The sequence below is a fragment of the Streptopelia decaocto genome, assembly GCF_964273445.1.
Source record: "Streptopelia decaocto genome assembly, chromosome: Z".
NCBI classification, from domain to species: domain Eukaryota; kingdom Metazoa; phylum Chordata; class Aves; order Columbiformes; family Columbidae; genus Streptopelia; species Streptopelia decaocto.
Window position 1 is genome coordinate 78,643,648 of NC_138657.1, and position 14,902 is coordinate 78,658,549.

General features: G+C 41.7%; 1 protein-coding gene across 1 annotated transcript in view; it reads left to right on the plus strand.

Moving 5' to 3' along the window:
- LOC309450957 (urea transporter 2-like) overlaps window positions 1-13,518 on the plus strand; it is a gene marked incomplete at both ends in the record, with an annotated part of 39,771 nt that extends 26,253 nt beyond the window's left edge. The window contains 8 exons of the mRNA XM_082074211.1: window positions 5,382-5,534; window positions 6,247-6,436; window positions 7,463-7,591; window positions 8,700-8,892; window positions 10,759-10,906; window positions 11,520-11,654; window positions 12,611-12,660; window positions 13,342-13,518. Of these exons, the coding sequence (XP_081930337.1) occupies window positions 5,382-5,534; window positions 6,247-6,436; window positions 7,463-7,591; window positions 8,700-8,892; window positions 10,759-10,906; window positions 11,520-11,654; window positions 12,611-12,660; window positions 13,342-13,518 (1,175 nt within the window). The remainder of the gene's footprint in view (window positions 1-5,381; window positions 5,535-6,246; window positions 6,437-7,462; window positions 7,592-8,699; window positions 8,893-10,758; window positions 10,907-11,519; window positions 11,655-12,610; window positions 12,661-13,341) is intronic.
- Between the last annotated feature and the right edge of the window lie 1,384 nt (window positions 13,519-14,902).

Consider the following 14,902-nt stretch of genomic DNA (forward strand, 5'->3'; position numbering starts at 1 on the left):
TTTGAACAGTGCTCCTGAGTGAGAGCAGCTAAGGCTCGAGGGCTTGGGGAATGTCATAAGAAGTTCAGTTATTGAGGATTTTCTAGCAGGGTGAGGATTTACTAGTACTGCTTAGCCCAGTTGGCTGAACCTTCGATAAAAAGAAAAAAAAAAAAAAAGCTGAAACTCTTTATCATGTCCTTTTTACTGCCTTTCCATTCTGCAAAATGAAAAATGCCGAGACAGTAGTAATATATAGTTAATGTGATAGCATCTCTGGATTTCTCTGACCCTGAGAGACAGATCTCTGAAAATTGAATTGCGAATGAGCTTAATGAATATTTGAATCTGAGGGATAAGCTTTCCTTTGAACTAATGCTTTGGAAATATATCTTCTATGGGAAAACCTGGGCTATTTTCTTCAGTGAGGGTCAAGTGCATTATAATCTCGTTGTTTTGGGAAGTGTGCTTGTGTACACGTGTGTTCCTATACATAACACAACACTATACTTCTCCAGCTTTACTAAACTGGTGGCATTACACAGGCTGTGCTGGAATCAGAGTTGCTGAGAATCTGGCCCTTTCCTACTATTGTACTTGGATGCAGGAATTCCTCTAAAAACATGCTGCACACAGAGCTGGCTGCCCGCACACTTCACAACAACAATTCGGAGAATGCAAGGTACAATGACTGTCATTGTGTGGTAGCAGCTCCTTGGACAAACAAATACCGTATGGTAATTTAAATCTTCCAGATTTACAGAGCAACTTGAATTTCATCAGGGAGAAAGGAAAATTCCAGGAAGAAAAGAAAGTGTTAGGTAACTTTGCTGCATTTTCAGAGGTAAAAGCCCAATGCCTAGCAACACAGGCACCAGCCTGGAAATAACCACTGCCTGGTAGTATTAAAAAATTAGCCAAATAAAAGACTCTGCTTCTCTCCCAGCTGCAACACAGCACCACTCTTAACAGGTATAACACACAATGCATGTGTGACAGGGTTTGTCTCATTTTCAGCATGCGAACAACAAAGTGTTTGCAGGCCAGATGTTGCAGGTGTGCAGCAGCAGCAAGGAGTCTGCTTCGCTGCAGCTATAACGAGTCACTGCTGGGATGCCGTAGGTACGGTGTGACGTGCAGAAAGTGTATACAAGTGGAAGAGAAATTGATTTGAGGAGACAAGAAATTGCGTAACATCGGTGATTTGTTATGAGACATTTATTAACTCTGAAAAGATAATTAAAAAAAAAATAGATTAGCTTCTGGACCCTGTGATGATTTGATTTTCATGCAAGAGAAACATCTGTTAGTTTGGTTTGGATTTGTTTTCTATTCTCAAGGGTTCCATTTCATAGCTGATACAAAAAGTATTTAGATACTTTTAGCTGCAAAACTTTCCCTCTCACTTACATGAGCAGCCCCTAATGAGGGTGGCAGTGAGACATTATACAGCAGCATGGAGATATCTAGGCAAGAATGAGCAACAAACATCTGGAATCACTGGGAAAAACCACCAGTGCCCCAAATCTAGCTCTCACTTTCCATGGTACACTATGGGAAAATAGTTTCAAACAGTTCCTCTGAATGCACAGCAGAGCACAAGTCGGAGCACAAGCAGAGCACAGCCCACAAGAGATGAAAATCACATCTAGACTTGCTCTGCCTTGGTGCTGTTGCTGCTCTTACACACCAGCATCAGGACCCCACATTGCATTTGCTACCAAATGTGTGTCTGGAGCACCTCTCCAGAGCACACGTGAGACCAGGCAGTGCACTTCAACCTCTGCATCCAAGAGCAGGGCTTATACAGGCCTTAGTTAAGAATAGGAGATCAAAAAACATTTTTCCAGACTGAGAGAAATAAGAAATAAAAAAACCCACCTGTCCCCTGCAGAAGCCAAACAGCAGTTTCCAGCAGAATGGCCCTTTCACAATATATTTCCATTTCCTTCCTCCACACACTAGGAAACAAAACAAAAACAAACAAGCAAAAAAACAAAACAAAACAAAAAATAAAACAAAACCACACAAAACTTGACTGGAAACCACATGTTAATGTAACTGACCTTCATGGAATCAACATCAGAACACACACACACGTCAGGTTGAATTAAAATTCAGACATCACTGTCTTAGAACTCTCTGAGCATCTCCATTACTGTGTAATGAGACACCATTTCTCTTCTGCCCTTTCTCAAATAGCTGCTATTGCCTGCTCCCTAAAACAAGGTGATGTGTTGGCAGATCCTTAATCAGAGCATCTATGGCAGCTACTGCTACTTATAACATCAGAAATTATTAAAATTGCCCAAAATATTCTATGCTGATGCCATTTTTAAGTATGTTGGTGACTCCTTTGTACTTTCTTTGGACAACTAAGTAGAAGTAGTGCAAGTCCTCCTTCTTGACAGGTGGGGTGAGCCTCACAGCTGTGGTGACGGCCAAACCAACACATACAGGAGGCAGCTTCCCCGCGGCACCTGGGATGTGATTTGGCGTGATGGTGAAGTCAGTGGGACCGAATCTTGGTCTTTACAGGGTCACAAAGACCCCACCTGAAACCAAGAGTGCTCTTATCCTGCCTATTAGATACCAGGATGCTCTGCAAGTGATGAGCGTGTTTCGTGATTATTTCCTCCCCTTTAGTATATACAAACTTATAGAGAAGAGGAACCAAAGTTCATGTTATCCTTCCCTAGACAGACACATCATTGATAGACAGGGACAGAATGAACGTAAGTTTGACCAGCACTGATGGCCAGAGGGTACCTATGATCACACCCCCAAATCTACTATTTTGAATACTCTGGAAGAACAAGTACATAGAGCTTTGACTCAGGGTTTGTTGGGGTGAAGTTCAAGTCAAGTCAGTGGAAATGACTCACCTGGTCACCTCGTGTTTTTGCTGTGCCAGGTGCATTGACCTGCCTTTATTTCTGCCCATAGAAACCCAGAGCAGAGGAATTCTGCAGCCTCAGGCTTGCACTGTGCAGGACTGCCTTAAGTCTGTGATTAAATGCCTTCCTGTGGCAAAGAAATTAATCAGGTTTTGATGAATTAGGGCCTGCAACTTGACCCCTTTTATCCTCCACTGCGTAAGGAGAACAGACAGTGACTCCAACACCTCTTCACATGCACATTACACCCCGCACTGCAAACTCCTGCGGTGCCGACAGCTCCTCACTCAGCATGCATGGAAACATGCTGGGCATGCTAGCACGGGACACACAACATCACTCTGCAAATGCAAATGCAACAGCCCTTGACTTTATGGATTAGCAACAGAGAGAGCCTAATCCACACAAAGAGGAAGATTCTTTAAATTGAAAATGTAAATGCACTTTCACCAAATGAAGAACATTTATCTTGGCTGGAAATTTTGATTTAACTGAAAGTGCAGCCAATTCACTTATTCTATTATTTCAGAATAAAATATGAGAAAAGCGAAGGTTAATGAATCAAGGTAATGAATTATAACTGAGCCAAGAAAAAGCCTTCCAGCACTGAGACACCATCCCTAGCAACAGTCTCATCCTTTTCTTTTCTTCCTCCTCTAGTTAAGCTCCTTGCCTTTTTGTTCCACACAAAGTCAAATCCAACATCCTTCTACTTACTGGTCCTGCCTTCAACCTCTTTCATATGACACCTCTCCTTGCCTTCACTGGGCCATGCCAGAAGGCAGAAAATACCTATTTGTTATTTCTGCAAGTATTTACTACTCCCTGAAATGACACCATCAGCCTTCCAATGACATACAGTAAGAAACTGGCCAGGATGTACATTACCCAACCATTTCTCTGCACAGACTCGGAGCTGCTTGACCATATGTGTAAGTGTAATGCCCAGGGGGAGGCTGCTTCAGCTTAAGTACTCAGCACATGTATTTCTGAGCTATGAATTCTCTTCCCCAGATGCTAAGAAGGCTTTTGCTGAAGTTGCAAGCGAGTCAAGGGCTAACTCAAACTATTGCTTGTAACATCTTATTTAGACTATTAAGTCATGACTTAAATACTTCACTTCTTGCACAAGCTGTTACTGACCAGCGAGATCCGAAGCAGCTTTGGGTCTGTATTCATTCAACAATGTACCTTGCATTTTCTTTGTCCTGACAATTACCAGGAATTAGTTCTGCTCTTCAGGAAACTGAGTACACTCCAGAGAAATGTTTGACTGTTTTTTAATTTGCTGACTTAATACTAAGAATTGGCCCTTAAACAAAAAATGAATTCCATATAAGACATCATTTTTAAAATCCAGTGTTTGCAGTTAGATGTAGGTCTCTGATCCATGTGCCTGAGTGAAGCTGTCTAGAGCTATGTGAGGTGCTAAACGGTGTTCCAGCAGCTCCTGGCATGCCTACTGTATGGAACTCATCTCTGTCAGTCCTGCATGGATGCTCCAAACACCTTAATTTAGGCCTAAACATTTCTGTTTGGCCTATAATGCTACCCTATATTATACGTCTTGATATACTGCCTGCTAAATTTGAGTCTTCTCATTAGTCCCTGAGGGTTTCATACAACAGGTCCCAAAAGGTGGTCACCTATCTTGTCTTATGCTAGAGAGCAAAGACAAGTGCAGACCACCTAACACCCTACTGAGAGAAGAAGGCAACATGACTAAGGCACAGGGAAAGCAATCATCTGAATTTGAACTTTAATCTCTCAAATCAGTGCTGGGTACTTCTGAAGGTGGGACAGCTGAAAGTACAATAAAGAAAAAAATAGTGTATGTATTCAAGTGAGTAATGGAATAAGGCACCATGAACAACCCTCAAACTAAGCCCGTGCTCATGAGAAAGGTTGAACTGATCCCAACAAGTGACAGTACAGAGACCTATAAATCTAACTTTAGGTGCCTATTATTGATGGCTGGTGGATTAAATCAAACAGGAAATAAAGGGTCAGCAGCAGGAAAAATTTAGTTATTGAATCATCTTTCTGGATTCTGGTTCAACTTCTACCAGCTTCCGCATTCAGCTTCTTCCAAGTTGAATATGGAGTTAAGCTTTAACTTCTGTGAAGCCAGTGTCTCCTAATGTCACCTAATGTCCCCCTTTGCATCAAGAGCTGCTTGATTTCTAGAAAACATGGTATCACTAAGCAGGATGTCGAAAAAAGGTGAAATACCGCTATGACACGAGCCTCATCGGTTCTTTTCGGTGTTCACATCTATGATTGTATGAAAGTCTGGAAGGACAGCACTGGGTCCCAAGAGCACAAGAAGAGAAAATGTGCTCACGGAAATATGAGAATCAGGTGTTCAGAGTAAGCATTTTCCTCTTTCTGGCTCCAAAATAACACACAGTGAGCAACAGTATGTGGTAGAGCAAATAAACACGGATCAGTAAGAGGCATTGAAATGAACTGTGGGGTTTTTTTTTCCCTTGAATTTTACCAAAGGGACCATGGAAAACAGTGTTGATGTCAAGATAGAAACCAAGGGGGAAAGAAATCCAATAAAGCAGAATCCACTAAGCAAAGCTGGGAAGAGAGTTTGCAGAGTTGCTGGGTACGTCACTGGAGACATGAAGGAATTTGGAGCCTGGCTAAAAGGTAAATCTACTTCATCGTGACTAATAAGGGGATTCCAAAGAAAAATTACATCAAAGGAGTAATAACTAACTTCTTGGTAACGTGATTCAAGTTGGAATAGTACAGAAATTCTCCCTGCCATGATTTATTTCCATTTTGGAGGGGAAAAAAACAGCTTTGTGCAGAGATCCACATACTGCTTAAATCTTGAGGATGACTGAGATGGCATTTACCTCCCAACATGCCATGTACAAAGCGAATTTAGTCCCACAGAACATAGCCCAGGATGGTTATTTTGTGCTCTGCCATTCTTCATAATGCTCCCTGTCCTATCAGCAGAACAGTTTCTGTCAAGCCCACTACCATTGTGAAGTTAAATTACTCATAGGTAGGTGTGTTTGGTCCCTGTAATAAATCAGTAACGGGATACACACACAATTTGCCATCTGAGGCACAGACATCATAAATTAGCCTGTTCGTATGAAACCAGGCCAAGGTACTTTATAACAGGGGACTCTGGCAAACACACTGTTCATCTCAGCTTTCCAGCTGTGAGACTTCACTATAGACCATATTAAATCCCAGTCAGGTTTTACAGTCTTGTTGATTCATCGCTTCGGTCATGTTGCCAAGTCCCACTGCCAAAACTCTTTCTGAGTTTGAAAACAAACATCCCAAACCAGTATCATCTGCATATATTTTTTTAATAGTTATTTAATTTTATCTCTTCCAGATAAACCTCTCGTGATCCAGTTCATTGACTGGGTGCTGCGTGGGATATCCCAGGTGATGTTTGTCAACAATCCCCTCAGTGGGCTTATCATGGTTGCTGGCTTCCTGGTGCAGAACTCGTGGTGGACGCTCACAGGTTGCTTAGGAACAGTTGTCTCAACATTAACAGCACTTATTCTGGGTCAGGACAGGTGAGTTCATCCTTTTCCCCTTCAAATCCAGACTATAGCTCAATGCTGACTTATGTGTTAAAGAAGCAACACAGGTGAAAAACATGCATTTAACCTTCACTGGCTATGTATCTGGTCTGGCAGGACCAGACAGATCTTCCCACCAGCTGCGTCTGATGCAAAGGGACACTAAACATAACTGTGGAAGGGACAGCTGGGGCTGAGAGGACATAGGACTTGGGAAACCGAAGGTCGGTGCCAAAGTCTTGGCAGGTCATCATCACAGAGTCATGGCTGCATGGGGAGGGGGTGATTTGAGCAAAGAACCTGCAAGGGAGAAGATTTCAAGAAAGGACAGGGCAACCACCATATGAGGAAAGCCTGAGAGAACTAGGCTTGTTCAGCCTTGAGAAAAGAAGGCTCAGGGCAGGTCTCATCACAGAATCACAGAATTTCAGGGGTTGGAAGGGACCTGGAAAGCTCATCCAGTGCAATCCCCCCATGGAGCAGGAACACCCAGATGACGTTGCACAGGAAGGTGTCCAGGCGGGTTGGAATGTCTGCAGAGAAGGAGACTCCACAAGCCCCTGGGCAGCCTGGGCCAGGCTCTGCCACCCTCACTGGGAAGAAGTTTCTTATCAAATTTAAGTGGAACATCTTGTGTTCCAGTTTGAACCCATTACCCGTTGTCAATGGTTGTCATCACCATGGTCCACTACTTAAAGGGTGGCTACAAGGAGGGTGAAGACTCCCTTTTTACAAGGAGTGACATGGAAAAGGCCATGGGTACAATTTACTCCTGGGAAGATTCCGATTGGACACAAGAGGGAAATTTTTCACCATGAGATAAGCCATTGGAATAATCTACCCAGGGAAGTCATGGATCACCTAACAATGGTCACTTTTAAGAATGAGCTGCATACCGTGCTGGGCCATCTTGTCTAGACCGAGTTTTTGCCAAGAAAGTTTGGACCAGATGATCTTTGCACTCCCATCCAGCCTGGTATTCAATGATTCTCTGATTCTACGGTTGTTTCTCTCACACAGATCAGCCATTGCAGCAGGTCTGTATGGTTATAATGGCGTCTTGGTGGGATTGCTTATGGCCGTCTTCTCTGCTAAGGGAGACTACCATTGGTGGCTTCTCCTGCCAGTAGCACTGGTGTCCATGACGTGGTAAGTCGGATGGCTCCTCTGCTTCTTATTCCAGCCCCACTGTCCCCACACTGAGACTGAGTTTTTGTATTTTTATGCACCATACAGACTACAATGAAAAAGAAATACAACTGGTACATATGTGCTCCTACATCTGTGTCATTATTTGCACTTTTAAACTCAAGCATAATCATGAAACAAATAAAATACCCACATAATCACAAATAAACCAAATGGGCAAAAGAAAAATCAATAGCTGATCGGATCTAATTCAGTGCCCTCAGTATTAGCCATATTGCTGCAATACGTCAACGCATCTTTCTCTCAAGCGGAACATTATTTTAACTATTCCCTGCCACCATCAACCACAAGCATTTAATCTATTTAAGCCACCACATAAAAATGTCATGAAAATTTACCTCTTCAGGCATAGAAGCTGATCAGTGGTCTCAAGACATGATGGCTAATGAAAACAAACTAATATATTTTATTCATATTTATGACACCATAACCTGCAAGGTACTTGGACAGCAAAAATTTTGAAAGCTGGTCTTCTGCCCCCAAATGTCTAGTTGGAGGTTGCTAAACCACGCATATCATCCGTCTGCCTGAAGTTCATGTAGTGTTACACTCACTTTAATAAGCACAGCTTTGATGTCAGCCTTTACTTCTGATCCATAAGCTTGAAAAAGGAGACAGAGCCACCTTCACAGTTCATGCAGACCTGGCACGGGTGTCCTAAATTCAGTCCACTTCAACTGTTAAAAAAAAAGATGAAACACTGAGACTGATCTGTGGGAAAAACTCTGTTAAATCACTGGATCCTCCACACAAGTCAGGGATCTTTGCTCATTCACAGCCATCAAACTCACCCCATATATTGCATGTGACAGGAACCTATACATTGCTAACTGCCCAGGGAAAGGTAGGAAATTTACCAAGTGTTACCAAATGACCCTAGCATATCTCTGATTTTATCAGAAAGACTGAGGAAATTAAACAGCTTAAAAAAAAATAAAATCATCATCATCATCATCATCATCCTGGGGTTGGTGTTTTGGTTTGGTTTGGTTTGGTTTGTTTTCCTAGCTGACAAGCTCTTACTGACACAATTTTGTTCTTCTTGCAGCCCTGTTTTCACCAGCGCTTTAGGCTCAGTCTTCTGTAAGTGGGATCTACCTGTTTTCACTTTGCCTTTCAACTTGGCCTTGACCCTCTACCTGGCTGCATCAGGACCCCATAACCTCTTCTTCCCTACAACCATCATCCAGCCTGCAACAGCAACACCAAACATCACCTGGACAGATGCTGAAATGCCAATGGTAGGATTTTACAAGTAAAACCACTACAGAATCATATTTTCTTCCTTTATGTTTCTGCATTATGGCCTGGCAATACAAAATTCCATTTATAAGATACCCATTATCCAAAATGTAGAGGTTTACTCTAGAAATTGACATTTTTGATAGCTTGAAAATAAGAATCTTTTTGGTATCTGGTATGTTCCATTTACAGTTGGATCTAAATTATAATCCCCGAAGAGCCTTTAGAATCTAAATACCCATTACCATACAAGTACTGATCAGCGCCCCATAGGTGAGGCTATGCTGAGACTACCAGTTAACTCACAGGTTAATTTTCATTTTCCATGTAGAGTGTGCTGTGCTTATAAAATTGCATCCTTCTGATTAGAAAGGAGCAAGCAGGTATTACTATGGAAGAATGGTTACAAACTTGGTTGCAGGCACATATTCACATATTTTTAGTTAATATCCAAGGGGCACGTTTCAAAAAAGAAAGTTATTCTCCTGCATAGTGTGGTAAACAACATAGATACTAGAGTAATAGCTTTCCCCTAAGGCTCAGTGGACTGTTTTGAGGGGTTCCCAGGGAGTGATTAAGGAAGTTAATTGACACTGAGTGGCAATCCACACAAGTGACATTTCTAAAATAATGATTACCATGGTGCATAATTTTATGAGGACCATAAATGGACTGTTCTATGTGGAGGAGCACAACATTTTGACAAAAAGTGTCTGTCCTGGTTTCATGTGGGAAAGAGTTAATTTTCTTCCTAGTACCTGGTATAGTGCTGCGTTTTGGATTTAAAATGAGAATAATGTTGATAATACACTGATGTTTTAGTTGTTGCTTAGTCAAGGACTTCTCAGCTTCTCACATTGTACCAGGAGTACAAAAAGCTGGGAGGGGGCATAGCCAGGACAGCTGACGCAAACTGGTCAAAGGGATATTCCATATCATATAATGTCATGGTCTGTGCATATACCGGGGGAAGCCGGCTGGTGGAACTGCTGCTCAGGGACAGGTTGAACATCAGTCACTGGGTGGTGAGCAATTGCATTGTGCATCACTCATTTTTTACTATTGTTATTATTGTTATTATTCTTTCCCTTTCTGTTCTATTAAACTCTCTTCTTCTTAATCCATAAGTTTTACCTTTTTTTTCTGATGCTCTCCTCCGTCCCAGTAGAGGGGGGTGGAATGAGCAGACGGCTGTGCGTGGTGTTTTGCTGCCTGTGTTAAACCACAACAGTGTCCTAAAACCATCTCTAAGCTGTAACCACTTTGGGCTCTGTTCCACCAACCATCTCATTGATATCTCATTGATATTCTTGGTGAATCCCAAGGGAGTTTTAAGTGTACAAACACATCAGAGATACAGACTTACCTGAGTAAGTCTTGTAATTCTATTATATTATATTATTGGCCACATCATCCTCATATTGGCCCACTCAGAGCCGAATACCTTCTCAAAGGCATCATCTACTTCCATTCCCTAGATTCACAGTCATGTATCATAACAGAATGCAAAAATGGCCAAACCAGCAGCACGTGTAAAGATGATTAGCAAAGTCCTTTCCAAGTCCTTTCACAAAAGACATTTACCTTTGATATTAGAGCAAAAATCTGGCAGAGGAGCTCATGGCTAGGGAACTAGGCAGGACTCATTTTCATCAAAGGGAAAACCCTGTGGAAATGTCCTGATGTGTTCAAACTTTCCAGTTACAGTCTAGAAAGAGAGACTGCATACAACAAATGCCAAACATGAACCTGGTTAAGAAGAAAAAAAAAAGTTTCCTTTAAAAAAAAAAAAAAGAAATTACAGAGCTGATAACAAAATTACTTTTATTTTTTTTGTTTTTTTTTTTTCTTTTAAATTTCTGCAGCTCCTACAATCCATTCCAGTTGGGGTGGGTCAGGTTTATGGCTGTGATAACCCTTGGACTGGGGGAATCTTCCTAATTGCTTTATTCATCTCTTCTCCGCTCATTTGTCTGCATGCGGCAATTGGATCAGCAGTGGGGATGCTGGCAGGTATGGATTTGACTTTTGTCACATATCTATATAAAAGCAAGGAGAATAAAAGAGGAACCACAATGAGTGGAACATTTACAGTCACAAATGTTTCTCCCATTGGAGAATGACTGCTTGAAAACAAAAAAAATGATGTATATACTTCTGTTTTAAGAATTCTTTTGATTGACTTCCCTATTCTCTACCTCATTTTATGATGGTGGAAATCTTCAGAAGAAATAAGACTATTTTTGGCTGAAATGAATTTTTATCATGAAATACTTCATTTCTGAATACCTTCTGATGGTTTTAGGAGCAGCTTAATAAAAACCGCAGCCATCAGTCTGAATGCGCAGGCCTCAGGGATGCATTTAGAGCTCACATGTATGCTCTTTCACTTATATATCTTCTGCTGAAATAATATGGACAAATTCAGCTCAGCAGCACCAGGGAAATTCTGCCATGACTGCATTAGATTAAAGTGCCTTTAGTCTTAAACCTTAGCAACACAACTACAGATAGGAAGTCAGCGTACATATGCAGGCTGGAGCCCTAAGAAGTTTGAATTCATGCCATTTCTAGATCCTCTGATCCCTTTGGCCAAGGAATGACAAATCTTTGATTTATTTTGCAGCTCTGAGCTTAGCAACACCTTTCAGCAAAATCTACTCTGGGTTGTGGGGCTACAACAGTTCCCTCTCATGTGTGGCGATTGGAGGCATGTTCTACGCGTTCACCTGGCAGACACATTTGCTGGCAATTGCCTGTGGTATGTACCCTACGGGTTTTTCACTACTGCCATGTTTCCTTCTGAAGTGAGACAAGACGTGTCTGTACTGCGGGTGGGCTGAATCCAGACGGCCACCTCTAGACAGAACAGATGGACTTAAGTGAGATTGAAGAATGATGGAGCTGAATGTTGGAGCCATCGCTCTAATGTACCCTGACAAAATAAAAGCAGTGCTTTTGTTTTCAGCCAAGGCTGCTTTCAAAACAAAAGGTGTGATCAGTGGGTGCTGATTGACTGAGGTCTTTGAAATTAGATACTTAATTTTGAGTCATTAATTGTGTTCGTTCAGTGTTGCTAGATGCATTGTGTTGCTTTTTTCCAGTCATAGATAGAATCTCAAATGCCTTTTTTTGGAGAAGCACGTATCTAAACTTTGAGAAAACTGGAGGTCCAGATCAGTCCATACCTGCAGTTAGACCATAGAGTTTCTCCAGTTTGTTCAAATGGAAACAAAAGACAGGAGCTAGGCAACACAAAATGATTGAAGAATTATTTATAAGGCAATTCCATACGAAATTTCAATATCACTGTGAGCTGGGAATGAAACTATTGCTCATTCAGTGCTCATATAAAAAAGATTTAACTTTGTATCTCATTGACCCACCTTCTAGCCTTAGAGGCATGAAAGATGGGGGTGGAAGGGTTATTTTCCTCTTTAACCCCATCCATCATGCTACATACTTTCCACATCAGTCCATTTTTCAAAACCCCTTTCCATAGTCACATTTTTCATAACTCCAGTTCTTTTTTGTTTTGACCTTTCCATGAGTTCCAGGTTGGAGGGGACACAGTGCAAAGGAAAAAGCTTTCAGAGGGGCTGTCCAGGTGTGGTCATAAACATTGGCTGAGATACCCAAGGCAGTGTGAGATGTTTATCCTTGCTGTTCTCCCCCACGAGCAACTGAACTCAGCAGCAACTACCTTTCTTTTCACAGCGCTCTTCAGTGCCTACCTGGGAGCAACAGTGAGCAACGTGTTGTCCGTGGTAAGTACCTTATCAGCTGAGATCTTGTTTCCAGCAGCAGATTTGCACACCCTGTGTTTTCCTGGCTTGTCAGGCAACACAGCAAGACTCGGAGAACAATTCGGCCAAAGGCAGAGCTGATCCAGGAGAGAGGACACTATCTGCCCAGGAGTTTGGTGTGGTTCTCACTGAAACAGGCCACTTTCGGTCATAACCACTTTTCACGCTCAGAGCTTGCCTCAATTTCCATGGTTCAGCCCTCATCACGTCTGAGATAATTATATCTCTATACTTAGTGCTAGAAGCAATTGATTTAAGGGCCCTCCACGTGTGTAAAGAAACCTCAAATTTGCTTTAGCTGCTTTCCCCAAGTGCCAAAAGACAGTCAGTACAGCAGCCTAGGATAAAACCAAATGTTTTTGGCATCCACTCCTGTCTCATCTCCATCCAAGACTACTGCAGATGCACAAAGAGCAGGCAGCCTTCTCACCACAGAGGGTAGATGTTGCAGGTTAATGCACAATGTCAAGATCACATAAATACTGCCTCCCCAAAGAGAGACTCCATGCAAAATGTAGTCAAGACTTCCTTGACAAAGCTCATGCCAAGTCGCCTGGCTCTAAGTTTTGTTTAAGGGTTAAAGGGTCAAATGAATGAAAGAAAGATACATATTAAATAAGTGGTTTATGTTTTCACTTGCAGTTTGGGGTGCCATCAGGAACATGGTCTTTTTGCTTGTCTGCGCTGACCTTTCTGTTAATAACCACGAATAACTCTGCCATCTACAAGCTACCGCTCTCCAAAGTCACCTATCCAGAAGCCAACCGAGCTTATTATCTGAAGATGAAGAAACATCGGAAGTCTTGTTATGAAGTATAAAGACCAAACATGAGAGATACTTTGAAGATTTTAAGGCATGAATACAAGGTGTTTCCCCCCAAAAAAATCCATTCTTTCTCTGCTACAAAATCAAAAGACTAAAAACATTGCCACCTTCTGAGTGGAAAGACTTTTTTCATTACATTTGTTTGTCCTGTCCTGATTAGATAGGACTGTGCTGTGCTGGAAGGACCTTTCCCATATATGCCTGAAAAGACACTTGAATTTTAAGCAGTGGGGAAACAACTTAGAAATTGAAAAAAAAAAGGAAAAAAAATCTGTGAAATTTGTGAAATCCAAGTCACAGCAATCGGACATAAAGCAATAAAGAGCAGAGCATCTCTCACCATCTGATGGGACTTCTAATTAACAGCTAAAACCAGCTTATGAAAGCAATAGGATGTGTCTTAGAGAGCTTCATAGTAACAGAGAAGTGAGATAAAGAGTACCCTTTGCTAAGTAGAAAATAAGTGGTTGAAGAATTCTGCCTGAAGAATCTCTCAGGCCCAGTGGAGAGAGATTTCTGTTAGCAATCATCACACGCAAGATGGGCACAGATAAATTGCAGGCAACATTGCTAACACGTGCAAGACTTGTATAAAAATCACAATAATGGAAGGAAGCAGGTGTCTATAAGCCCTAGTTTTTTGATGTTTCGATTTGCATCAGGCTCTGATATTATTTCACGAAAAAAATTTCAGGCCTACCCAGCTGCAGAGAAATATCTGTAGGCTCAAGGCCAAGAAGGCAATTGCCAGTGAAAATAATCTTTTTCAGCAAAAAGAAAATGTAAGAAGTTACATGATTTTATGTGAATCTTGAGGCTAGCCGAGGAGAAAACAGTAACAAAGTCACAGTTGTCCATTTTTCTATACAATAAAACGTCTCTGTTCAGTCTGTACACAAGTAGAACAAGTTTGAGTTGATCTTCTTGACATACACCACCCCCCTTGGCCCACAGATATCAAGCAGAAAAATGGTGCCGTCCCCATCTGTTACCAAGTCACTTCTATGCCATCTCTTTCCACCCCATGGTGGCTCACTGAGATACTTCATCTCATGTTGCAACTGACATCTTCACCACAAATACTCTGTATGGTCAGGTCCTCCAGTTGGCACTAGCCTACATGCAGTAATGTCATAGAATCATAGAATGGTTTGGATTGGAAGAGACCTTTAAAGGTCATCTTGTCCATTGCCCCTGCCATAAGCATCTTCAATTAGATCAGGTTGTTGCTCCTGGGAAAGTAGATCAAAACCTGTTCCTCTTCTGGCAGAGGAAATAGAAAGTGGCCTGTGAGTAGTGATACTGCTGATTTTTGAGATTGTGGAGGAAAAAAAATGTCTTTTTATGAACATCAAAAAGATAGGAGTGAAAAATATT